The 27,889-nt window shown below is 47.8% G+C and overlaps 1 protein-coding gene and 1 pseudogene across 1 annotated transcript in view; one reads left to right on the forward strand and one right to left on the reverse strand.

The window, feature by feature from the left end:
• The window catches only part of LOC119376167 (inner nuclear membrane protein Man1-like), a 41,315-nt gene extending 20,622 nt beyond the window's left edge, over nt 1-20,693 (reverse strand). The window contains 4 exon segments of the mRNA XM_037646091.2: nt 9,306-9,387; nt 13,263-13,348; nt 15,053-15,199; nt 19,881-20,693. Of these exon segments, the coding sequence (XP_037502019.1) occupies nt 9,306-9,387; nt 13,263-13,348; nt 15,053-15,199; nt 19,881-20,442 (877 nt within the window). The 5' untranslated portion in view covers nt 20,443-20,693.
• A 1,183-nt stretch (nt 20,694-21,876) lies between these two features.
• Nucleotides 21,877-27,448, forward strand: LOC119376162 (uncharacterized; annotated as a pseudogene).
• Nucleotides 27,449-27,889: the final 441 nt, after the last annotated feature.

The following is a 27,889-nucleotide window of genomic DNA, read 5'->3' on the forward strand; positions in this document are numbered from 1 at the left end:
ATATACAACAGGAGGTTCCAGCAGAGAGAGAAGAGAAAATAACTGATACAAAGTCGGTACAAGCACATAATGGCCACTAGCCGAATTTGCAATGACGAAATCAACCTGGGCCAACAAAAGGGTTACCATATTTTCTCGCGTATAACCCGCCCCAGCATATATCCCAGACCCCCAAACACAAACTGTGGGGAAAAAAATTTAAATATATTCCTGCGTATTGCCGCAAAGCTGCCTTCCTTGCATTCCTTGGTAACCGTACGTTAGTAAACAATTACTGGCCCGTATCCTTGACGTCGGCTTGCTGTTAAGTTCTAGAACATATAATAGCAACGCATATTCTTAGTTTTCTTGATTCTAACCAGTTAGTTTGCGCAAACCAGCATGGGTTTCGGCACGGTCTTTCTACGGTCACACAATTAACATAAACGCTCCATAATTTCTATAAGAACATCGATGCCCTTCTGCAGACTGACGTAACTTGTGTCGATTTTAGGAAAGTCTTTGATAAGGTTTCTCACCGTAAATTACTTTTCAAGCTTCAAGGATTACGAATAAGTGAAGATGTATTAAAATGGATAGAGGCCTATTTATCTACGCGTCAACAGGATAGAAGAATTGAAAACTACACTTTAAGACCAATAAGTGTGTACTCGGGGGTTCCCCAAGGATCTGTTTTAGGATCAATTCTTTTTCTGAAATTTGTTAATGATATACGTTAATAGTTGAGGCTCCTATCAAAATGAAACTTTTTGCAGATGACTGCTTGATTTATTCCCCAGTAACTTGCAAAGGTGATCAAATTAATCTGAACAGGCACTTACAGGCATTAGATGAATGGTGCATAAAATGGGACATGGAAATAAACTACAGCAAGACACCCTTTATGCACTTTCACTCAAGTGGGCAGGAATTGTGATTCATGTATCACGTCGGAAATCACCCTTTAAATAATGCCACTTGTTTCAAATATCTAGGAGTTAGTATGCACACATTGAAATGGCACTCACATATAGATAACATCTGTTCTTAGGCAAACAAAAAAATGTATTTCCTAAAGAAAAAACTGGAACATGCCACACCGGATGTAAACCTAACGGCTTACAAAACATTCATACGACCAGTACGCTAGTATTGTGTGGTCTCCTCACCAGATGGTTTTGAGGACAAAAATCGAGAGAATACAAAAATTAGTACTCCGTTTCAAATGCGGTAAATACCGATGCACACACTCAGTCACGGCTTTGTTAAAGTCTTGTGAGCTTGAGTCTTCGAAATATCGCAGGTGCAAACATTGCCTCAAATTTCCTTTTAAGATAATAAGCGGGCAAAAAAAAAATAATTAAGGACTTTATCTTCAGTCCCTGGAGAGCGATGTGATCGTTAATAATAGTAGGCTATTCAACCTTATTTCACACGCAAACTGCTTTCGCTACTCCTTTTCCCAGACACAACAGAAATGTAGAATAAGTCAACTGCCGTTTTTTCAGACTCCCGATTTTCCAGACATACTCGAAAAGTCAGACGCTTTCACGGCACCGTCACCAGCCCCATAGACATCAATGTATAAGAACGGCCGAAATTTCAGACCCTGAAACTCTTCAGCGTCTGATTCTTCCGACTTTCTGCAGAAACTGCGGGTCCGAAAGGCATTAATTGAAGACCCATCTCTGCCGCGTCTATCGTCTCGTAGGTTCGAACCAGCGCTTTCGCGAGTTGATCTGTTTGCAACAGTAGCAGAGTCCGAAAGTCAGCTTTGTCGCAATGCCAAAGTGTTATGGGGGGAAGCAAACCAGAAATTCAAAGGGGCTGCTATTGCGGCGCTGTGCGGCATTGTCTTTAGGGATAAGCAGTGGAAATGCACGGAGGTGTGATGGCGGCAGCTTGCAAACACTCTAGTACGGCTTAATCGCTGACAACCCTTAAAATAAGCACCTTCAGTTAACTGCTCGGTAGTGCATGTGGCCTAGCACAGTTGCATGCCTACTCCACGCATTTAATAGGCGAGAACCCAAACGCGATGCGCCACCATTCTGCCTCTTTGTATCTCTTTCATGCTGCCTCTTTGTGCGAGACTGCTAAGTGCGCCGCAAAGAGCATTGCATTCACAACGAAACCAGCTCACCATGCTGCGCCGTATGCGGTCAGGAACGGAGGGGCATCACGAACCCTTACATGATATGCGTGTACAATACAGCAACAGTACATTGACGGTGTCAGCTTAGTTGGCGATGTGCTGCACACAAGTAGAAACGATCGGCTTCACATGGCAGCAAATGCTGCGTATCGGAAGAGATTCGGCAACGTGTGTTCGCGCGCTTACGTACGCACACGCGCCGGGCAAAGCCGGACGAGTCGTCCGCTCTTCCCCTACAGTCTTTGTGTTCCGCGTCATGGTTTCCAAACGCTCCATGCGAGAGAGCCGTATAATCTATTGCGCGCTTTGCTGATATCAGCGGCGCTGATCACGAGATGCGAACTTGCAAGTTGCGGTTGGCACGTAGTTAAGCGGGGTTCACGGCAGGTGCCGAATGTATTTGCGAGAGCCTGGGCGCGCATCAAAATGCCTGATAATTGTACTGCGACGTGGCTGTGGCAATTTCACCGCTTGAGCGGAATAAAAAAGCATGAATTCGTTTTTTCAGACTGCCCGATTTTTCGGGCAATTTCGCGGTCTCTAGGGAGTCCGAACAATAGGACGTTGACTGTAGTTTACCTAATGCAGTTGTTCAACAAACAACGTCAGTGGATTGAGAAAATGCGTTAGACAGTTTTCTCTGTAGTGATGCGCGCTAAATCCTGCTGCGAGCATTTATTCGTCGATTTTTATCTGTATAGTCATTGTTGTCTGTTTCTTATTTTTCTGATGTTGAATATTCATCTTATTCTTATGTGCTATTGAATGTTGCTTTTTTGTGCGAATGTTATGCATTATGTGACAGCCTCCCTTTAATGACCCCAAGCAAGGGGTTGACAGTATCAAATAAATAAAAATTAAATAAATAAATTACCATGAAGCCATGCAGTGAAGCAAACCTGTGCACCGAAACTCACATACAGCTCACACACCCCTTTATATTGTCACGTCGCTTCAGAGGTCCAGGCAGGGTTTATTTAACGTAGAGTAACAGGGCTCTTGCCAGACGCGTCGGTTGAGCTTGTTCGCCAAAAGGGCGCGCGCACTTCTTCTTTCGTGGCCTGTGCCTCGCCTTTGCGTATAACCCACTACTACAGGTGGCATTATTCCTCCTCCGCGAAAAAAGAGCATCGGCTCGATGCTGCAAGGTAGTTGTAAGAGAAAAAAAAAAACAAAGCAGCTTACACAACGCGAATGGACAATGGTGAAATGTTACGCGCGCAGTAATGAACGGGTGAGGCGATGCTAGTGGCACAAATAAAGGAAACAAAAAAATGAACGTAGGAAAATTATGAACGCGCAAAATAAGGCTTCATGCGCACGACATGAACTATGTCGGAGCTCGGTTGTCTTCGTTGTGTTCCAGTTGACGACGCAGTGTCCGGAACCACTTCGTAGTTTACGTCGCTCACGCGGCGTAACACCTTATACGGACCGAAGTATCTGCTCAGCAACTTTTCGGAGAGGCCACGGCGACGAACAGGGGTCCACACCCAAACTTTGTCTCCTGGACTGTAGGATACGTCTCTGTGGCGGACGTTGTAGCGTCGTGCATCTGCCTGTTGCTGCAGACCGATGTGTAGTCGCGCGAGCTGGCGAGCTTCCTCTGCACGCTCTGCAAATTCTTCGGCGTCAGTTGTTAACTGATCAGCGTCTTGACAAGGAAGCATAGCGTCCAACATCGTCTGAACCTCGCGGCCGTAGAGAAGGCGAAATGGTGTGAATCGCGTTGTCTCTTGCACGGCGGTGTTATAAGCGAACGTCACGTAAGGTAAAATCCGATCCCATGTTTTGTGTTTGACGTCGATATACATGGAGATCATGTCTGTGACGGTCTTATTTAACCGCTCGGTAAGTCCGTTGCTCTGCGGATGGTAGGCAGTCGTCTTTCGATGTTTAGTGTTGCTTAATCGAAAAACTTCATCCATGAGCTGCGCAGTGAACGCTGTGCCTCTATCGGTTATGACTGCAGAGGGAGCACCGTGACGCAGTACGACGTGGCACATGAAGAACTGTGCTACCTCGGAAGCCGTGGCTCGTGGGACCGCCTCCGTCTCGGCATACCGTGTCAGATAGTCAGTTGCGACAATCACCCATTTGTTGCCGTCGGTAGACAGAGGAAAAGGGCCGAGAAGGTCCATGCCAACTTGGTCAAATGGCTTATGAGGAGGGTCAATTGGTTGAAGTAGTCCAGCCGGCTTACGGGATGATGTCTTCCGGCGCTGGCATTCACGACAGCCTTGGACGTACTGCTTGACGCTTGCCGAAAGTCCGGGCCAATAGTAAGTCTCGCCTACTCTAGCGAAGGTTCGTGAGTAGCCTAGGTGGCCAGATGTGGGCTCGTCATGACAAGCGAAGAGGACGTCGTCCCGCATGTCCCTTGGAACCACGAGGAGGTAAGCGCGGCTCGTAGAACGAGTGTTTTTTTGTACAGGACATTGTCTCGGAGGCAGAATGATGTCAACACGCGGGATAGATGGCGTGGTATAACTGCGCTACGACCCTCTAAATAATCGATGACCGGTCGAATTTCTTCATCGTCTCGCTGCCGTCTGCTCAAGTCCGATGAGCTAAGGGCGCCCAGGAAACCGTCATCGTCCTCTGCTTCTTGGTTGACGAGATGAATGGGTGCACGCGACAGTGTATCAGCGTCTTCGTGCTTCCGGCCAGACTTATAGACGATGGTTACATCAAATTCCTGTAGGCGCAAGCTCCACCGGGCCAGTCGTCCTGAGGGATCACGTATGTTTGCCAACCAGCACAGGGCATGGTGGTCTGTCACCACTTTGAATGGACGACCATAGAGGTAAGGGCGAAACTTGGTGATCGCCCATACGACTGCGAGGCATTCTTTCTCTGTGGTCGAGTAATTCGCCTCGGCACGGGACAGGGAGCGGCTGGCATAGGCTATTACTCTCTCCTCTCCGTGTTGATGCTGGACGAGCACTGCGCCGAGGCCGATGTTGCTGGCGTCAGTATGCACCTCGGTGTCAGCATCATCGTCAAAATGTGCAAGAACGGGTGCTGACTGCATGCGCTGTCGTAGTTCGGCAAAAGCAGCCTGTTGCTCGTTATCCCAAACAAATGGCGTGTCGTCTCTTGTAAGGCGAGTCAAGGGTTCCGCTATCTTGGAAAAGCCTTCAATAAACCGTCGATAATAGGCGCACAAGCCCAGGAAGCGCCGGACAGCCTTCTTGTCGGTAGGAGCCGGAAATGTTGCTACAGCGGTAAGCTTGTCAGGATCGGGTCGGACTCCTCTGGCGCTCACTACATGGCCGAGGAACTTGAGCTCTTCATAACCAAAGTGACACTTTTCTGGTTTGAGTGTGAGATCTGCCGATCGAATAGCCTCTAGGACACTACGCAGGCGGTGGAGATGTTGCTCGAACGTTTCAGAAAAGACGACTACATCATCGAGGTACACGAGACAAGTCTGCCACTTCAGTCCAGAAAGTACAGTGTCCATCATTCGCTGGAAAGTTGCCGGTGCTGAACACAAACCGAAAGGAAGTACTCGAAATTCATAGAGGCCGTCGGGGGTCACAAATGCCGTTTTCTCGCGGTCCCTCTCGTCTACCTCGATCTGCCAATACCCGCTTTTTAAATCCAGGGAGGAAAAACTGGGCACGGCGTAGCCTATCTAATGAGTCGTCGATACGTGGCAGCGGGTACACGTCTTTTTTAGTCACGTTGTTCAACTTCCGGTAGTCGACGCAAAAACGTAGCGTTCCGTCTTTCTTTTTGACTAGGACGACCGGAGATGACCACGCGCTGTTGGAAGGTTCGATGATGCCGTCGTCAAGCATTTCTCGGACTTGCGTTCGAATCGCTTCGCGTTCTTTTGTTGACACGCGGTAAGGTTGCTGGTGTATCGGGCGTGCGTCGTCGTAAGTAATTATCCTGTGCCGAGTGATGGAAGTCTGGCGCACCTTAGAAGAACTGGCGAAGCATGACTGGAATTCAAGCAAGAGCCTCCGCAGTGCTGTCTGATTATCGGACGACAGGTCAGAATTTATATCGATATTGGCCAGTGACGTATCTGCGGGCTCGACTGCCTCAGATGTGAAGCAGTTCCGAACGTTTGCTATTTCGTCTGCAAACGCTAACGAAGTGCCGCGCAAAAGGTGTCGATGTTCGTTACTGAAATTCGTAACAAGCAGTTGAGATCGGCCATTACGAAGCCATATGATACTCCGAGCCGCACAAACACCTTTTGTCAGCAGGTGTTCGAGGTTACTTTCTGCGAGCGCTTCACCATTTCGTAATCCACAGCATGTGACGTCGACTATGACACTGGCTCGTGGCGGGAGCGTTACACTGTCGGCAGAAACGCGAAGAACGTCGGCACGCCGTTGATCGTCCTGCCCGTCGATTGCTCGGTCGACTGAGAAAGTGATACGACACTCTTGGAGATCAATAACAGCCCCATACTCCTGCAGGAAGTCGACACCAAGAATGACGTCGCGGGAACATTCACGTAGCACAAGGCAACTTGCTACGAAGGTAGAACCGCAAATCCGAACTCTACTCGTGCAGGTTCCCAGCGGAGTGACGACGTGGCCACCAGCCGTTCGGATCTGCGAGCCATGCCAGGGCGTGATTACCTTCTTCAAAAGTGTGGCCATTTTCCCGCTTAATATCGAATAGTCAGCCCCGGTATCCACTAAAGCATTAACCGCATAACCGTCAATCAGCACCGGTATATCGAGAGAACGCCGGCCATCCCGTTGAATCGTATCTGCACCCTTTCTTGTTTGCGTCGATCGGAGGTCTTCAGCACGTCGACTGCCAGCGACCTCGCCTCCAAAGGTCGCTTTAGTTAGTTTTCCCGGCGGGGACTGGGGGACCGAGCGCCAGCATATCGCTGGGGCGGAGATGAAAATCGCCTCGGCGACGGTGAGCGCGACTGCCGCCCGGCAGGCGGTGGCACGCGCTGCTGAGCCAGGTAGTCCTCAATGTCCCGGGGTCGCTGGCCATACCGGGGAGGCGGCGAATATGCAGAAAAGCCCCGCAGTCCGAGGCGCCGGTATGGGCACTGGCGGTACAAATGATCTGCTTCACCGCAGTGGAAGCACAGAGGCCGGTGATCTGGAGTGCGCCAAACATCGGATTTCCGAGGGGACGGGCGTCTATCGTCGATGTAATGTACTGGTTGTTCCGAACGATGTGCGACAGGACCGGCGTAAACGAAAGGTGGCGATGTACGTGTATCTTCGCAGTACTGTAGCTGCTGCGCCGACTGGAGGGAAACCGTGGGAGGTGCATGTACGAATAGCGGGGGAGAGGAAGCAGGGCGCTTCAAGGCTTCCGCGTAGGTCGCACGGCGGTATTCAGTCGGCACTGCCGTGGTGTTATCGAGAGTCACAGGATCCCGGAGGGCCTGGTGTAACTCGTCCTTTATGATGCTTGCAATGGAGCTCACCGTAGGTAGGGGTGGTGCGGCAGCCTTTTGCAGCTCCTCGCGTACTACAGAGCGAATGAGTTCTCGCAGATACTCGGTGTTGCTCCCGATAGCCGTGAAAACCTGAGCATCGGACGTACTGTTGACTTGCCGCTCGTACAGGGTGGACCGATGCTGAAGCATCTTTTCCATTGTGACGGCCTCGGATAAGAACTCGGCGACCGTCTTCGGAGGGCTCCGTACAAGACCAGCGAAAAGCTGCTCCTTGACTCCTCGCATCAGATGCCGCAACTTCTTCTCCTCCGCCATTCTTGGATCAGCTCGTCTGAACAGGCGCGTCATATCTTCGACATAGGTCGTCACAGTTTCGTTGGGCATCTGGATGCGGGCCTGTATCGCTCGTTCCGCTCGCTCGTGGCGATCAGCACTGGTGTAAGTGTCTAGCAGCCGACGGCAGAATTCGCGCCACGACGTCAGCTGTTCCTCGCGGTTCTGGTACCACGTACGTGCTCCGTCCTCCAAGTAGAAGTACACACGTCGTAGTTTCGCTGCGTCGTCCCATTCGTTCAAGGCAGCCACGCGCTCGAAGTCGACCAACCAGTCTTCGACGTCTTCGAGCACGGTGCCATGGAATGGCGTCGGAACTTGTGGGCTCTCAAGTGTGTAGCGATTCACCATCGTGCTTTCCGTACCGCTTGGGGTGGTTTGAACGGAAGTGCTGGTCATACCGCTCGAAGTGGTACGCACCGTAACGTCCGCTTCGGCTTCGGGAGGCAATCCCCTGATCCTGCGGCTGGCCCGATGCACGGGAGTGTTGACTGGCACTGGGCTTGTGGTGCGACTTCCAGGAGGGGTCTGCAACATTCGTGAGGGCTACCCAGCACCTCCACCACTTGTCACGTCGCTTCAGAGGTCCAGGCAGGGTTTATTTAACGTAGAGTAACAGGGCTCTTGCCAGACGCGTCGGTTGAGCTTGTTCGCCAAAAGGGACAGCGCGCGCACTTCTTCCTTTCGTGGCCTGTGCCTCTGCCTTTGCGTATAACCCACTACTACAGGTGGCAATATCTTGTGTGGGTTATACACACAAGATATAAATGCATGCCCAAGAAAATGCATGCCGCATTTTCTTGGGTTATACACAAGAAAATGCAGCATGCCCTTAAAGCAAGCCTAAAAGAAGAAGCACAGAATGCCCAAAACCAAATTTTCTAAAACTAGCAGGAATAGTTGATGTCATCAACTACTACACCTGCTCCATAGTCGACGACGAGATGGCCGAAGAGAAAACAAATGATTTTTGGCTGTTTTCAACATGAGATAGTAAATTCCTCGATGTATGCAGTGCAATAATACTTGGTCCACATGTTGACGAGAACCTTGACTAGAGATCAGCAGCATTTTCTGACTGCTCAAAAGATGGTGCAGAGCCCATTTAAGCACAATGGTGCACAAGTAATACATGACTCGACATAACCTTGTGTCTACAAGTTGTAATCATAATATACACATCATCATTCCATAGGAGGTTTCACCAGGTCTAAAATAACGGTACTCCAGCATGCACAGCCTTCGCAGGACTGCCTCGTTTGCACAAAACAAAGCCCAAACAAATGTGAAAGCTCGAACAACTGACCCAGCGAAATCAACGAACTTATCTTTTATATGATTATGCTAAGATTGCCCAATCAATTTCGCAGCTTCAAGCAGTAATACGACACAATATAAAATACTGCAAATTGCTAGTATGTGAAACCTAAATCTACGTCTTACCTGCAGTCTGGCCCAAAAGTTTCTGCATCCTGCCAGCCAGTTCTAATGCAGCCGGCACATCATTTTCATAGATACAGGGTTTCTGCAGGCCACACACAACCAGCACATTACTTTACCGCACATTTACAAAGAATACAATGCATAATTCAGGATACTGGTTTACACTCCATACTGCATGCCATTCCCATGCGCTCTCAATTTTCACATGGGCAACACCCCATATGCACTACCAATAAGCTCAACAAGAGGGGTGCTGAACCGCAACATGCTTTCTATTATCTCCACCACACACAGTAAAAACACTGAGCGAGATAAATACAGTAGAATCTCGATGATACGAATCCCGCGGGGTCACGAAAAATATTCGTATTAGCAGAAATTCGTATCACCGAAACACATGTAAAACTAGCTAAATTAACAGTCAGAGGCAAACTCATTTTTAGGAACACACAAAAAAAACATTTATTTCTTGCAGAAAAAATCTCTAATGTCTTTCTGCTTCTTTTTTTTCGCGAAGTCACTCAGCAGACTTCTTTGAAATCCGTAAAAACGCGTGCACGTGTCGTCGCTGATTTCAGCGGCCATAGCACGCCTCAGGACGTCGAGCGCGTGCAGCGTTTCAGCCGCCGGTGGTGGTCCTTCACCATCGCCCTCGTCTATGTTGTCGCCATCATCGCTGGAATCGGCAACCTCGCATGTGGCCTCCTCAACAATATCCTCCACCGTGCGCGCACCACAAGTGGCGAGGTTGTCATCCGCCGTGCAGAAGTCTTCAGCTGTACACCCAGCATCAAGCAGTTCCCAACCCTCAATTGGCTCTTCCTGCTCTGAGGGCACCTCTTCGGAACTCCTGAAGAAGCCGCATTTCGCAAAGCAGTTTGCTATGGTAGTCGGCGTTACTCGATCCCAAGCCATAGCGATAAAATGGATGGCGTCCAGGAGGCTTATTCGCAGGTCGCCTTCGTGTTTTCTGTCAATATTGGCAAGCAGGCGGCGCACAAGAAGGCCCTTGAAATGATGCTTGAGGTTTTTATTATTCCAGCGTCAAGCGGTTGCAGGTGCGTCGTCGTGTTCGCGGGCAAAAAGATCAGTTTGACGTTTTGGAGCGTTACTTGCCTCGGGTGGGCGGCGCACTGGTCAAGAATCAAAACAATCTTCCGATTCTTGCAGGCCATCCTTCTGTCAAGGAGCGACAGAAATTCTTCGAACAGGGCCGCCGTCATCCACGCCTTTTTGTTTGCGCGATAGACGCACGGCAAATGGCTCTCGCGCTTGAAACACCGAGGCTTTTGGGATTTGCCAATTACCGTCAGCTTAAGTTTCTCCGACCCGTCGGCGTTACAGCACAAAAGCACCGTTATTCGCTCTTTGCTTTTCTGCCTCCTTGGCACGCTTCGCCTTTTAAGCAAAGGCTCTTCTCAGGCTGAAGGTTAAAAAACAGGCCAGCCTCGTCTGCGTTAAAACATCACGAGGCTCATACCCAGAGATGAGTGACTGCAGCTTCGCGAGCCAGTCGCTAACAACGGTCTCGTCAGCCTTCTTCGCTTCCCCACAGACGCTTTTGTAAACGAGACCGTGTCTCGTCTTGAAACGGTGCAGCCACCCACCTGAGGCCTGAAATCCGTCGATGCGCAGAGCAAGTGCGATCTCGTCGGCTTTCTCACGCAACACTTTGCCATCGATGTTCACACCAGCTGCAGTAACCTCCTTAACCAGGTCAGAAGAGCTTCTTCAAGCTTCACGTGTTGGGCTGTCTTCGCTTGCCTCGCGTTGACGTTGAATGAAAGTCCCGCTGTCCAACAATTGTGCTTAATGTCGACGTTGCGAGGCCTAGCTCCTTAGCCAACTCCGTGCGTTTTCTTTTGGGATCCTCATCGACCTTTCGAAGAATGTCCAGTTTCTCCTTAAAGGAGAGGGCTTTCCGCTTGCGAGACATAGCTTGCTGCCACTCGGCAAAAAAGGCACAATCACAACAAAGCAAGAACGCGGGCTCGAGCACAGCAACGACAACCACTCCGCCGACGGCACGCATAGAAGAAAGAAGCTCCCGCGGGCCGTGCCTCTCCCTCTCCGGCGTCTCCGCCTGCCGGCCTGCCTCCGCACCAAGAAAAACAAAACAAAAAAAAAACGAGGCCAGCGCCATCTGTAATCTTCAAGAGAAAGCAAAAGGCACACTCCGGCCTCCGATACACGCAGATCTTGGAGGCTGTCGCGCGCTGCTCGCCGGCGGCGCTGGCAACATGCCAAACCGGCGGCGCCGCACGCATTCCAGCGCCGTAAGTGCACGCTGCTATCTTCCGCGGCCGTCGGTGGGGCCAACGTTGCGTTGGGTGGGGCGGCGTTTATTCGTATCAAACGACGCGGGTCAAAAATCAGTTCGTAACAACCGTACTCAAGCACGTTGTAAATTAATGGGCCTTGGCCGGGACCACAGAAAAATTCGTATCATCCCGAAATTCGTATTAGCCGTGATCGTATCATCGAGATTCTACTGTACTATGTTGCATAATGAGGTATAATGATGGAGGCTGGAGAAAGAAAAGCAAAAAAAGTATGGCTCAACAACAGTTCAGACAAGCTCATACAAGCAGTACACCAAGTAAAACCAGGGAGCCGGTAAGGAAGAGCAATGGATCTCCGCTTACAGACCTGCACGTCGTACCAAAACAACATGTGGCTATGTATACTCAAACTTCATTATAACAAAGTCACATCTGCCACGAAAATAACTTTGTTATATCCGAAAATTAGTTATAAACGTTTGTTTGTAACACTGTGTGTATGAAAAAACTATTTTTCATTTACTTCGTTATAACCGATAATTCGTTATATCCGTGTTCGTTATATCGAGGTTTGAGTGTATAAAAGCACCGACAGAATTGTAACGACATTTTTCAGACATAGTACTGACTGACACTGACGTTAGTTTGCTGTGCGTAATAAAATAAAACTGAGATTAGAAAAGTAACCACGGCAGGCATTAAGGAGTCACCAAAACGATGGAACAGCTATAGAGCCTATGAAAATACTACGTCCTTGCTTGTCAGAATCAGAAAAGAAACAAAAGTAATGAAGGGAAATTATGCACACATAGGACAGCAGAATGATGCCATCTCACAAGTGGGGCTACTTCAACTCGTCTAGTATGTATTCCTTGTCTTTGGTGATAGTGCACTAACATTATTTGGTAAACAACAATTCAGCCTTTTCTTTTGTTTTATTTCACCACTGATGACAACGTCCAGCAACAAACTGCAACCAACCATGACATGCAAGAAATATTTTTGAACTGCATGAATCTTCTTCTTTCAGAAAGAAACATCATAGAAATATTCTTGCAATTACATCACTGTCAAAATGTTTGCAGCAAAAGTTTTCAAGTGTTTTGGTTACACAACATGGAAGCTGATGAACAGTAAAATAACAAATGCTGGCTCAGACAAGCCCCTTGGTCAAAACATTGGCCTCATTTGTTCACTCTCTTCGTTACAAATGCCGACTGCCATTGTAGTGCATCTGCTGCTTGCTGTCTAGCATCATTAAATTAATTTGGTCCAGAATGCAAGAAATCTAGCTAGGTGGTAGGGATTCATCACTGAAAAAGGTTAATTAAGTGAGCAGAGACAACATTCCTGTTGTTAATTTTCCTTCACTCATCTCTGTATCTGCATGCCTGACTTTCTTCTATAATCAATGGTTGTTATAAACCTTGAATTGTGGTCACCTGGCAAACAAACGTTAGTTTCCTTCGTTTACTTAGTGATATTTCAATAATGATGCTTTTCTAGTTAGCTGGCTATGACCTTACATTTGCTCACCCGAAGTTAGACACAAATATCAGCCTAATTTGTTTACAAAGTGCTGGTTGAACAGCGTCAAGTGATGACACCAGAAGCCCTGCGCTTTTCTTCTACATCTCCTTGTATTCCAGTACATATCAACATGCTGTTAACCTACCTCACGGCTGTTCTCACAGAGTGTGACATTAAAAGGTGCATCCGCCCGTGGCCTGCCTGGCGCCTTGGCATCGGAAGGCAGCTGACCTGGGGCGTACAGAAAATCCAAGGATTACTTTGTGCTTCCTGCGGAAAAGTATCTGCAGATGTGGCAACATAAGATGTAGTGTCATGGGCCTGAAAAAAAGCTGGCTAGTTTCATACCCTAGGCAGGCGCAGGACAATATTCGTATTCCCAACTTGTCGCGTATACTCAAGCAACTCTCTAGAAAATCAACTTTTCGCAGAATCCATGCCTTATAAAATTCTGACACTTTCTGTAGAACTACCTCATTTCATTTCTCTCATTCCCTCTTTCACCTTATGTTCACTCCTCAGTGACTAAAAGAGGCCTGGTAATTCCAATACAGTTCTCCAAAACAAAAAAGTCTAGGAATAAACGTCTGCGCCATGAGAACACTCACCCACATTAGTTAGGTACACAGAGCATCCTTTCTCTGTCATTATGTAGTTGTGCCAGAGGAAAACTAGTTTATTACAGCACACGGATACTGGCATGCATCCTGTTAGGTCATGCATACTCATTTTTATGCACAAACTCTTATTCCTTCGACAGCAGACTTCCTTGCTGCATTGATTACTATAGAACATTCGAGCCTTATCGCTGGTACTTGCGTAAGCTCTCGAATGAACTTGGCTATTGGCGTCCTACGCGTAATCTTAACAGAATGGTTTTGAAAAAATCCTGAAGCTTCTCAAGCATTGCTAACAGTCTTTGTGGGAACACATCAAAATAAAGCACTAAACACGCATGGCAATATGTTGTATATGATACCGTGTGGAGCACATAAGCTTGAAACCAGAACCATATTCTAAGAGCTCTACCACACCTGCCTACAAGGTTTCTGTGAAATGCAGATATTCCACTCAAAAATATTGCAGGAAAGCCTTCCTTCTGCTTTCTGGCCTAATACTACACCAAACAATACAGTGACATGTTAAATGTGTAAACGTAGTGCCAGAAACATAGGTGTAAAAATGATGCTAGTCTCAAGATACCTATTATGTGAGTGCACCTCAAATGCTGACCAGCTTCAGTTCTGTGATTTCAATGTGTTCTATATACAAATTAAATCAAGTTACTAGGTCACTGTTAATTAAAGAACCCATCAACAATTATGGGAGTTTTCTATATCTGTCAGTACAGAAAAATGCACATAAGAAAAAAATGGCCTTCTTGTCTACACTGCTTTGTTTTCAAGAATCACTGAACGTGTTTGTGAACTTCAGTATATTATTTATAGACAGTATAATCATAATTGCTGAACTCACCAAAACCGCAATATGACTATCAGGCAAGCTGTAGTGGAGGACTCCGGATTAATTTTGAACACCTGGGGTTCTCTAACATGCACATAGATCTAGGCACATGGGTGTTCTTCAAATTTTTGCCCCCATCAAACAATGGCCGCCGTGGCCAGGAAGTGAACCCACACCCTTGAGCTTAGCAGCGTGACACCTAACCTGCTAAGCTATCATGGCAGGTAGTATTCATAAATAGAAGCTTGTGCTTTCCAACACCACAAGCTGCTTGAATGTGCGACAACCTATCACCAGGGAAAATGAGTTTAGGTCAATAGTGGAAGGCTTCATCCTGCATTGTCCTTTGAAATTCAAGCACTGTCCTTTAAAATTCAACCAAGAGTTCAATGACCTTGAGAAACTTTTTACCACAAGGCTTTGCACATGAAAGATTTTATTGCCTTGGCACATGGGAAAATACAAGCTTACCTGATTGAGATGGGTAGCGTACACCCATGTATGCTGCACCCAGGAACGCAAAGAAAAGGCCAGCAGCTAGCACCAGTACAAACGAGACCCACTGGTACCGGGGCTTGGGCTCTGCAAGTGCCGTATAGCCATTGCCCCGACTGGCCTCTGCAAAACAGCAGGACGACATAGTATAAGTACTTTGTGACGCTTGCCATGGCAAGACAATAAAGGAAGTGGTCTGCAAATTCAACATTAGGTGGACTTTCAAAAACCTTAGGGGGACACCGAACAGCGAGTCAGTAAGTAGCTAGTTTTTACACCTGGGACTATAGAACAACCAGTTCTACTGTGACAGGAAGCTTGGCAAAGCTAGGAGCATTGAAGAAGCAAAATACCTTCGCTCCAATAGTCCCCAAATGAGCATGGCTTTTCACAACATACTGTTTCTGGTTACTTGGTTTTTAAAAACTTAATTCTGGGCTTTCACGCACAAAAACCACAGTCTGATTTATGAGGCATGCTATAGTGGGGGACTCAGCATAATACCAATGCCAAGTAGTGCACCTTCAATTGAGATCGAGTCCAATGTGGACTGAACTTCTTGACTATAATCAGCTTTTTTTTCCACAGCTTGCGCAAAATGAGCCTATTGGGACCGAGAAATTCAAACAAATTGGGCTTGATCGCCTATGAATATCTATCACGCCATGCCTGCAGGGGTGCAGCCAGGAAGTGGCACACAGGACATGTTACCCTCCCTAAATTTCTTTCTGCCTTGAGACACAGAGCCAAAAATGACGTTCGACCACACTTGCCTGCCCGGCCCCACTTCTGAATAAGGAAATGCCCCTAGCAAAACAAATTTCTGAACTGACATGGCTCTGTGGTAGAATACGTGACTGTCATGTAGAGTGCCCGACTTCAATTGCGGCTCGAGCCTCAATTTTTATTCTTCGCACCCGTCAGGATTTTTCGCTCACGAACAATGCCACCGTCGAAGATGACACCGGATTTTCTGTGACATGGGCTCCTTAACACGTTCACATTAAAACATCATCTGATCACATTTTTCTTAAAGGGGTCATGAACCACTTTTCCAAGTAATGATCTAATGGCCTCAGTGTCGGAGTGTACTGCCTCCCGAATCGATTGCCGCAAAAATTTCTCGAATCCGTCAAGAATCAGCGGAGTTACGGGGGTTTGGCGCACGCTCCCAGCACTTTCTCTCTTTTCTCGTGCCGGCGAGCGCACTGGAAGCTAGACAGGGAGGGATGGCATGAGGGAAAGAAGTTACGCCAGCGCGCGTCTTGAAACGCGATCGCTCTCCCGCTGTGATTCGCTTGCGCGAGTGCGGCTACCGTGTACTGAGGAGCGCAGCGCCGGCAACTAGCGGCACACCCCGCGGCAAGAAGCGCATCTGATCCGAACGCCGCTCTCGATTTACGTCGGCTATCGGCCAATAAGCATGCTATGTCTCTTGCGACGTACAGCGGACAGACGCCCCGCCCACCGACGAGAGTGAGAACCGGCCTCTGTTTGAAAAGAGGGTGCCTGGGGAAACGGCAACTTCGCGCTCCGCTTGTGGCCATTACGCGGCGCGCACGACTGTAATATTTGGCAGAGCAGTTCATAGCCGTGTCAGCTTTCCGCAGGATGTGTTTTTTTTAATCAGCCCAAGGGGTGCTTCATGACCCCTTTAAAGTGGCTGGACAGATCTTGGTGAAGGAAATTTCACTGGACTCTACACATGTCAAGGAGTGCAGCGAGTGTAATGTTATGATTCTGGGTTTTCTAGAACAAAAGTTGTGAAGTTTCAAGGTTCTCAGCCGAATGAATGAGAAGTACTTATTTCAACCTTTCAAAACATTTATAACGTCCCAAAGTAACAGACGGTCACACTCTCTAAACATTGTTTTTCAGTACAACAAAATTTGTCAAATGGAGTGTGCCAAAGCTGAGAAAAGCTTGTCAGAAGATCGTAAGGTTATCAAAAATGAAACTGAGAAAACAGCAAAAACCAAAACTACATCACATCAGTCACTGATGTGATATAAAAGGCTGTTCTGACTAAAATAACGATAAAGGATGAGGTTAGGTTAGACATAGTAGCTTCCACAAATACCATTTTCAAACATTTTTTTGCTGGTTCTCTATTTTCTTTTTGCAACTTTTGGACTGAAAGAGCAACTTCCACACAATGCCCTCTCATTCAATGCGATAACTTTGTATTCCATCAAGGGCACACATACAGGGTCAAGCTGAAATTCTCGAACACGTCTATTCGCAGTCGAAAACTTTTTACTGTCCCTACATCCTCTGGAGGCTTGCCTGGATGTCTCTGAGCACCAACTTTACCAGGTTTGCCTGCAGTTCAGTGGCATGTGACTGGGTTACTAAAAGCAAGTGTTGCACATGCTGCACTATGCCTTAAAATGACAGAAGGAGGTTAGCTCCATAACAACAGAGAAAGCTGCACCAGCAACTACTGTTACAAGAGCTCCATCAAAGTACAACGGCAGTTATTAGAGTCCCAAATGCTTAATGCAAGCAGAAGGTTAGTAATAGTACCAGCCTTGAATCTGTGACAAAGAACCCATACATATTGCCCCGCACGCTCCTTCTTGTATTTCTATGTAACCGGTTTGTTACACGTAGTACAACCGCTGCCTTTCACGAACCATATGCGAATGCCTGGGAACCTCCTAGATTATTTTAGAATCTTCTGATAGGCCTGAGTGCGTAAATGCGAACAGTTGGGTTTATTCGGGAACTAGCATGGCCACCAGCGATAAGACTCAAACATTCGATGCCACATGTATAAATGCCGACGCGCCTAAACCACAGATCAAATAATCGACGGCCAACACTGTGTTCGCCGCTATCAGTGTACAGCGTGTATTGCTTGTAGTCTGACTTCTCGTTTACTGGGCACAGGTTCGCCCAAATAAAAGGTTTCGTCTTGAACCTGCTGACTGCTGCCTTCTCCAACGTCACGTCCACGAGACAATATGTACTCTCAGCCTATGAATGCAGGCAGTCACCCTTAGCATTTATCTGTGAGATACTACTGCTAGTACTCTGGCAAAATGACGCAGTAGGAGGCAAGTGAGATTCTTATCACACACAACTAGTTACCTAGTGCCATTCACACTGCTGCCTAATTGGTTACACATGGGTCTATTACATCAAAGTACAAACTGTCAACATAAGCACACAGGCATGCTGTGGTTTCGCTTTAAAAGAGTCAATGCATGGCTCAGTAACTTGAAGTGCCTGCATTAAGTCTTTTGCACGTCTCACATGCTGAGGTGGCAAACCCTCACAGAGGTCATGGGTGGGAGTGCTTGCTTGTGGGTTATATGTGGTAAAAAATAACAAGACGACACCACAATAACTGTATAATTCCAGATCGGTCACGCAGACGAGCTGCAACGTCTTTGTAGCTCATAAAGCACAACAGTACGGCTACAGAATATTCTACACAATCCAGAAGCCTGCCAGTGAGCAGAGTTCAAGATGAAGTTTAAATAATCAATGTTGAAGTTATGTTTGAGCCACTGAATGTAAACTAGTCTAATGGCATCCATTCACTTGTTTCAAGCCAACAAAGAACCTAGGCCTAACTTGGCCAAGCCAATACAGTAATGATGCTACCTGTGACAAATATGAGTTAATGAACAGTGAATCAACAAGTGTTTTAAATGAGAGCCTCCTTTAGCAGCCTCAGTTCAGTTGAACCTGCTCGATCAAGTAGTAATCATATGCACATTGTTCCTCTACCAGGACAAGAATTCTTGGTTCTGAGCACAGTTTACTATTTCTAGCTAAAATGTTCTTTCCCACTAATGTCAAAATGCAAAACTGTGAACCAACACTTTAACATGTGGCGTGCAAACCTAAGAGGTGGAACTGAAAGCTACTCCACTGTCATCTAATCCACAGCCAAATGAAATCACTGTTCTGTGGAGAACAAAGCGCTTTTTACTTTTGATTGAGGTCAAACAATGTCCTTGCAAAACTAGCATGGCTTCGGGACAAGCCTGTGTTTCAATAATGCTGAAACACTCCTAAACACTCAGCACTGTACTTTTCTGCAGCAGGGGCTGATGTTCATACGCATTTTTTCTGACAGTCCCACGATGCTACACATGCCAATGTATTGATGCTGCATCATATGCCCAGTGAGCACTATTAGCATTCCTAACCATTATTGTGAAAGTATTAGAATGGGCATGTCAAGAATACGATTGACATGTACCCCTTTTACTCTGGATGAATGTTGTGCCCATCTTCTACACAAATGCTTCACACTGTATAGCACAGCTATACATATATGGCTGTGCCACACAATGTGAAGCAGTTTTGTAGAAGATGTATATATCATGCATACCTGCCCCTGACACTGTGTCTGAACGGAAGTCACCACATAAGCAGGCAGTTGTAACATCAATAACTTGTCAGGTTTTAATTTAATCAAATTGCGAGCGGCTCAGTTACCAGTTCTATTACGTTCATCTGAAGTGCAGCCTGAACCAAAACAAGCGAGGCGAACCTTGCGAAAGTACATTTTGAGAGCTACTTAATAACTTCTGCGTATTCAAGTATGCATAATTACGTGTGTGCTTGTGAAAAATCTTTTTTTGATACGCGCACACACTAAACGCCGTATTTTGCAATGTTATCGCTTCGGGTGCGCTAACCAGAGGTACTACGTGCAGGTGCTGCGTCGAACCTGGTCGCTTTTCCCTGCAACGAACGCAAACACAGTGGTAACGCAACGATGCATTCCATGCACAGCTTCGTTTACGGGCCGCTTCGTACAGCGGAACCACCGAGCAGCCCTCACCGTCAGATTTGTGTACCAGAAGGCTGCTGTTGGACGACGGCGTCGTCTGGGGCAGCTGGTAATGCGTCGTTCTAGTGTAAAGCGGCGACGACTGTTGCGGTAGCTGGTAGTGCGGCCCCGAGGGCAGTGCGTGATCACTGTCCGTGTCCGAGAAGTCATCAGCGCGAGTAGACACGTGCACAGTGCGACTCCGCAAGGTGGGCCGTTCGAGCGGCGTCGCGGGCAGCGAACGGCGCGACGTCTTTTCGGGGGCCGTCGGAGTCTTTTTACGCGCCGGCACCGCAGACCTGCGGCGCGTGCTGCGTTGACCTGTGCCGGAGTCGTAGTCGCTGTCGTCGGAGCTTAGCGTCGCCAAATTTCTGTACGTTGGTGACGAGGCACTGCCACTCCTTCGCGCGGCGGGGCTGCTCTTGGTGCCGTTTTGCTGGAGGTGCGACAGCCGTCGCTGGTACAAAGCGCGCGTAGTGTCTGTGATCGGGCCGACCTTTTCGCCAAATCCGCTCAACTTTTCCCGCAGATCGTCGTCCTCCAGTTCTTGCTGGGCGCGACGATAGTACGCCATGATCTTTGTCGCGCGCGCGCTCGACGCCGCCGGAGCTCCGAAGGAACGTGGGACGGTCAGAAACAGCACGCGTTCGTCATGGCGCGCTCCGCGCAACACTGCCGCTCTTGCGTGGGCGTCAGCTTAGCCGCCAGCCCTGACGCCACTCTGCCATCGATGAATGCAGATTTCGCCTGTTTTTTTTTTTTTTCGGCCAAACCGAGTCTCCTGCACGCGAATACAGGGAGGCAGTATACCGTATACTGCTTATCTGAGGTAGAAATGCAGCATTGCAGCTCCAGTTAACAACAGCGGAAAAAGGAGACGGGCAACGTCTACTACCCGTCTATGGCTTGTTTTTATTGGCTTTTGTTTTCGCTCGGGTTGCCAGCATCGCACAAGCGAATCGCGCTACGCACAGGCGAGAAAATGATGCAGTGAGGAGGCACTGGCAGTGCTTTCGGATAAAATAAGCCGTTATAAAGACCAGTTAACTACGATCTGTGTTACGATATATTAATAAATATAATACGAGTTGTTAAGTGGCCCCACTAGCATTGTGCAACATGTGCGATGTGGCTTCATGCGATGCAACTTCTTTAGTGGAGAACGGTCTTTTCTCCCTCCCTTTTCATTTCTTGACGACTGCGATTACTCCTTTTATACCGTATACGTGAAATAATTAGCTACTAGTTGTAGAGGGCACGTAGAAAATAATAGCTGGCACCAACAAGCTGTCGTCGCATTGAATCCTTCGAAACGAAGTGGTTATTTCAATCTAGTTTGTGGCATGCGCACAGTACATGTATGTTAGTTCTAATTAATATTAAAATTGTGTCTAACAAATAAAAGATAATCTTCTTTCCTTCACAGTACATGAGAGTCATTCATGCATTCCACGGGCTTCAAAACACAACAGCGACAACAGGCGGAGCGACCATGCCTTCACTTTAAATGTTTATTTATCGGCGTTTACAGAGATCTGGCGCACGTCAACGAGCGGACTGCTCGCGAATATTGCGCTCTTAAGAAACGGAGTGGCAGGCTGCCCGAAATCACGGTGCGCTTGAAGTTTGAAGGCATTTCGAGCTCTTCGCGCTCCCGGAATCCTTGCAACGCGCTATGCCAGTTTGTGCGGCGAAGCTAGCCAACCTCAGCAGGAGACGCTGATGTTGTCCTAACACGCTTTCAGTGGTGAAACCAGTGAAACTCTCTAGGCATAACCAAAACACTGTTTGACATAACAGGTTGTCCTCTCACCTGTGCTAGAGTTAACAACTTCCAAGCAAACTAGCAATAGTAACGTAATAAGTAGTTTTTTGTTTAGCCAATAGATGAAGCATGCATCTGGTAGATTTTTAGTGAGTTACAAAAATATAGCTGCGTATTTAACTGTGTTTGTACAACTATTGAAGTTTGAAGTCTTTCTTTGCCATGAGCGCGCGCCGAGTTGGAGGCTGGGAAGGCGTTGCTATATTTGTAGACGGTCCCCCGAGAAGAGTGAAAGTTGCCAAAATAAAGATGCCAGAGGAGCAACAGGACCGGAGGGAGGTGGATCCACGCCCAGTTCGGCGGCAGCGACGAAGATGGCGTCCCGCGAGAAAGCCAAAGGACAGCACGCGACCACCAAGAGCGGACGACTCCCGCGACGATGGGTGGCCTGCTTCGTGCTGGCCATCATCCAGCTCATCATCGGCCTCGGCCTCCTGGCCGTCGGTGCCGCGGACGTTGTCTTCACGCTAGACCACAAGTGTAAAGACCGCACGGGAGCCTCCTTCTTGCAGGCGAGTCGCGCGCTCCTTTTGTTGTCCACGATCGCACCGCGGTTTTCGATCGTGCAGCTACTTTCGCACGCGCGCGCGTGCGCTGGACCATGTGCGTGGAAAGCGCCAGTGTGCCTCGTACAGTCGCCTCGAGGCCCTGCACGCACACCTTCTCCTCCAGCATGGGAGTCATCGTGCGCAGCGTTTCGTCGTACATGCGCGAAACATGGCTAGAAACACCGTCGGCGATCGCGTATTGTTGCTAGGGCTGTATTCGGTATGTCGCGATTTCCGGCGCTTTGGCTGTAGTTCCCGTATTGTAGTAGTGTGCTATCAAACTAGGAAGTTTCATTACACACTGACACAAAGTTAAATGTTGCTCAGCTCGAAGTTTTTATTTTTGCCGCCCAATCACAAGTTTGAACTACGTGATAAATGTGAGAGCACGCAAACTGCGGTATCACGAGTGGGCGCCGTGCTTAAACATGCATGTCAAATGATTGAGATGACGGGCTACATACTCTGGCTGCTTTAAAAAAAAAAAATAGTAGAGATATTATACTATTACGTGTCCCCAGTCACTTGGGAAGTAAACTGGGGTTTCAGAAGCAGTTTTCGAATCAGCATTAAAATCTATACATATTCTCGAAGCTATTAAGGGGGGAAAATTTTCTATTGGTGTAAGGTAGAACATACAAACTATCATATAAAAATATAATCACAATGAAATATACACCAGAACATTCATGAATTTTAATAAAATTGCATGTTCGTGCAAAGACTATTGTATTTATTTCCATAACACCAGCACTGGCTTATGTTGGCTAGTCAATATACTATTAGTGCTGTGGCATTTATAAAAGTGTAGTAAAGTATGTGGGCACTGCTATATCTTTGCCCCACTCCACTAAATGCTTCACACTATTGTAACAATTGATGGTGTAGCTTAGGGAAGCTTGCTGCAATTAAAAAAAAAAAAAAACCTTGGTTTTCAATTAAGCTTTGCTTCAAAACCTTGGTCCCAAAAATATGTGGGTTCCATGGCAGTGCACCAAGCCATTCACAGTACTGCCATCCAACAGGACTGTTGCTGAGGGGTGTCAATTTTTGCAGGGTGTCGTGTGCGTTGTGTCTGGTGCGTTTGCCCTGGCTGCATACTCACCACGTCGGGTTAGAACACAGGGACACCCTGAGTCCTGGTCGCGGTGCACGTTCTGCTGTCCTTCCTTGTGGCAGTTGTTAGCTTCAATGTCGTGACGTGCCTGGCCACCTACACCGGTGACAAGACCACAGGTAGGTCTTACTTCCTTGTAGACACCTCATGTCTTGGAGCCCACATTTGCCACTTCCTTTACTGAACAAGTTTTCCTAATCGACTGGCATCTGAGCAGGTGGCAGTGATAAGTGTGATAGTGAGAGCCATCTCTTGGTAAATGTTGATGTAATGAGCAGTGAAGTGGTGTAAAGACACACCATATTGCCACCTCTGAAATGCATTGTGTGACACCTGTACTGCAGCTTCCCTTTGGACACACTATGCCATTTAGTTGCACACCCACAAAGTTGGGGCCTCCGAGATCCGTGAACCTCTAACTGCAGGCATTTGTGGTGTTACATATCAAATTGTTGAGCTGCTGTGTTTGAGGAACCCATATGACATGTTTTAATCCGACCAGCACCTAAAAAAAATTTTAAAGGACTGTTGTTTTTTACCGAAAAACACATGAAAGCGATCATGGATGTGCATGTGTGTGTGTGTGTGTGTGTGTGTGTGTGTGTGTGTGTGTGTGTGTGTGTGGTGTGTGTGTGTGTGTGTGTTTGTGTGGGTGTGTGTGTGTGTGGGTGTGGTGGTGTGTGTGTGTGTGTGTGTGTGTGTGTGTTGTGTGTGGTGTGTGTGTGTGTGGTGTTGGTGTGTGTGTGGTGTGTGTGTGTGTTGTGTACACAGCACAACCTTTAACAGCCCAAATTTCTAGACTAATATCTTCGGGATTGGCCCATATTTTGGGTTAGGCACAGATGTCCATGCTGACAGGAAAACGACCACAGCATCTGAAGAATGCTGATCGCAGTAAATGTGCTGTGCAAATTTTTGGCTGAACTAGCGAAAGATACAAAACTTATGCCGTTTGGCAATGGTTGACAGAAGGCTATAATGAGAGGTTGACTCTGTACAGTTCGTGTCCGCAAATAAAAGGGAAGCGTTTCTGTTTATGTTGTAAAGCACTGCACAGCTTGAAATTCATGGCTATGCAGTGTTTTCCCACTTATAACTTGCACAAAATATATAGGAAACAGGGAGCTAAAGTCAGAGTGTGAATTATACACGAACTTCTGTGTGCAAGTTGGCTTCACGGCATTGCTTCATGGTAAGGCAAGGAAGGTAGCTTCACAACAATAAGGGTATTTTGTTTGTTTCTTTGCTTTTTCTCCCTTCAATTTTTTTTTACATGGGTGTGACTTATATGCAGCGGCGGGTTATACGCAGGAAAACAAGGTATGCTCACCAAGCAAAAGTTTCTTGTTCATATATTTTTCATTTGCACCAGTACTGTGTTCTCATTTCCTTTATTACAAGGGCCGTTTGAGACTCCACAGCTTCTAGATTAGCTAACGGAAAATTGTCTTTTCTGTTGCATACGCTTGCCTCTCGGCGATTTCGGCTTGGCAGCCCTGTTTGCAGTCATCCTGTCCAAGGTGGTGTTAACCTACGCGTGCCATGTTTTGGGAGGTGTCTGTGCGGGCGTGGCAGTACCCGACCTGTGCCGCAATGGTGCCGGCCTCGTCACGTTCGACACGTTCCACAGGGATGTCGCTGCTAAGCAGGTGGGTGCAATTATGAGAGAATGCATTGACTATGACAGACAAAGTAAAAGGAACGCGAAGTGACATTTCAAGCTTGTACCCTTCACAAAGAGAAAAAAGTAAGCATTATGAGTTATTTTATTCAGAAATGAGGTTTGCACACATTCTGTTTTGTATTATAGGCCTAGTGCGTTGCAGCTTTGAACCGAACAGGCAGCGCCATCGGACGGCCACGGCGGAAAACTTAGGATTGTCGTTTGTTGCTCCCGTGCCCGCAGTCACGGTAGAAACGCATGGCTCCTCGCCGAAAGGACGTAAAAACGTCGCAGAACTCTGGTAATTTTCCGTACTTTCGCGTGCATGGCTGGCACAACAGCTGTAGGAACACCGTTCGGAAGCAACTAGCTTTAAAATTCTGCGGGTTACCTCAGAAGTCGGACGAAAATGAAAGACAACTCTACCGCAGCTGTGTGGGGCTGCGTAAGCAACGCCTCGAATTCCGTCCATAAGTGTCCCCACTCTCGTGCGGTTTTTTTTTTCGCCTTTTATTATTATTTTAATTGTATACACAAGCTTACAAGGTCACAAAGAAATAGGAAGATAGCAGGCTGACAACGGCCACCTAGAAGGGCAATGTGCCTGTCTGCGTCTTCTGCTCTCACGCGTGATTTCTCGCCAGCCAGAGTGGCGAGCAGGGGCAGCCGGTGCGGAATCAGACACAAATTTGCCGCGTCCTCTTCGTTAGGAACGAAAACAGTTCGGTATGGCTCAGCACACGTAGAGCACTGAAAAATTAAAAGCTCACTCCGTACGTAATCCACGGTTTTCGATTGCACTCTGCATTTCCCAATAATGTCGGAAATTCCATCGCGCACATCAATTCTTCTTTCAGACCACACACTGACCACTCGCGTGCAACTTCGTACCAAGCGACCGAGAACTCCTTTTGAAACACACGTTATTGCCATTTCAATCCTACGGAAACAGCAGAACAACACACGATCGTCGCTTCTTCTCCTCACGTTCACGCGGGCTGGCGGCCTTGGCTGGCGATGCGCTTTCCTAGCAGACGTCAACCAGTGACGAACTGATGGGCGCTTGCAGTTTCACTGTCTGTGCGCTCGCCTGTGTGTGTGTGTGTGCGTTGTTAGCCTGTTTGTGTGTGTGTGTGTGTATGTGTGTGTGGGGGGGGGGGGTCATCTACTGTGCCCCGCGTGGATGGCTGGCACAACGGGACGGAAAAGAACTTGTTTCCGGTGCAAGCAGCTGTGTTTTGTCGGCTTTTTCTTTTCTTTTTTTTTTGTTGTTGTTGTTAGGGCTTGCAGTTCGGTTTTCAGCGAAAAGACGGACTGAGTGGGGCCTCTCTCTCTCGAATGGCTTGAGGAAAAAAGGGGACGAAGTTTTGTTGAATGCTTACGTTAACAAGAGTCGCTGCATGCTGGTTTTTCGGCTACAGCTTTAAACGGCTGTAGTTTGAAAGGTTTTTCAGGCAGGAAAAAAAAACAAAAACAAAGGCGCAAAGGCTCTCATTGTTTGTCGTTTCCGGTGCACAAAGCTGTTTTCCCCCTCCTCATTATGGGAAGACGAGCTCGTAGCTTGGTTCTGAGTGACAAGCGGCTCTCTGCCTCCCTCGGGTGCCTCGAGGCGGAAAGGGGACGATAGGGTGGTTGAATGCCGACGAGAGTCGCCGACAGACCGACTTTTCGACAAAAAAGTGAAACACAAGTACACGAGTCTATACTCGCAAAAAGAAAAAAAAAATGCCGTTCTTGGCGAAGAGCGGCCGCCGCAAACGTCGTCGCCTGCCTGAAACATGCAGGCGCGCTCGTAGTCGACAATCCTAACAGTCCGCCGCTGACCCGATAGAGGGCGAGAGCAGTAGCGCCACCATACCAGCTCACGAGGCCTATACATTGTTATTGATTGCACAACTATGTGTACACACCAGCTCGCGTTGTATCTGTCTGTACTGCATCAAACTGGGGCAAGAAGCTGATCAAGCTGCAAGCAAGCAGCTCTCAGTTATCGTCCCAGCGTTCATTCATTTGTGAATTAATGTGAAATAAAGGTTGATAGAACGAGAAAAATACAAAGAGAAGAGGCACACTTTATCTCTCTCATTTATCCGCACTGTATGCCATGTTGAATGAAAACCATCACTTGCTTGCTCTTCCCCGATTTCAGATGCCACAAAACCAGACTAGTAGTGCCCCACCACCGCGGCTGCTCCCAGCAGCGCAGCTGGGCCAGTGCAGCTGCCCGAGGCACGCAGCCACGTGCAGGAGGCCCCTGGCACGGGCGAGAAGCTCACGGTGGTCACTCTTCCCGAGGCCGACGTCATCTATGCCGTGCCCGAAAACAGCTACGTGGTGCGCCGCCCGGAAGGGTCGTACGTGGCTCCCCCCGGCAACAGCCGACTGGCACCGTTCTTTCCCACCTACACACGAGTTGCAATTGAATGACATCATCTGTCGCGTGAAAGTCGCGCAACACTCTGAGGCCAGGTTGTAAAAAATTAGCATTCTGATGGATACAGCCACCAAAAATGTCCTCGTCCACTTCTCCCACCTCTCATACAGGCTCTAGTTGTTTCGGCCTTTGCAGATGGTTACTACCGAGACTTCATTTGTCTCCTGTATGTTTTGCCATATATGCGGCATTGCTGTTGTGGCTATCTGTGTTGTGACCTGCCAGAGGCGTTGCAGCTGCGTGAAAGTAATACAGGCTGTATATTATAGTAGTACTAAGAGACACCTGCGCTGTCTGATCTGCCCATCACTTGCAGCTAAAGCTCTGTTGCCTCTAGTTTCCATTTTCCTTTCCTACTTCAGTGATGATATCAAAGCAAAATGGTCCAGTTAAATGTTCCGTGATTTCGGTGGCACTAATTCATCACATATGTC

The sequence above is a fragment of the Rhipicephalus sanguineus genome, unplaced genomic scaffold (assembly GCF_013339695.2).
Source record: "Rhipicephalus sanguineus isolate Rsan-2018 unplaced genomic scaffold, BIME_Rsan_1.4 Seq1108, whole genome shotgun sequence".
Lineage (NCBI taxonomy): Eukaryota > Metazoa > Arthropoda > Arachnida > Ixodida > Ixodidae > Rhipicephalus > Rhipicephalus sanguineus.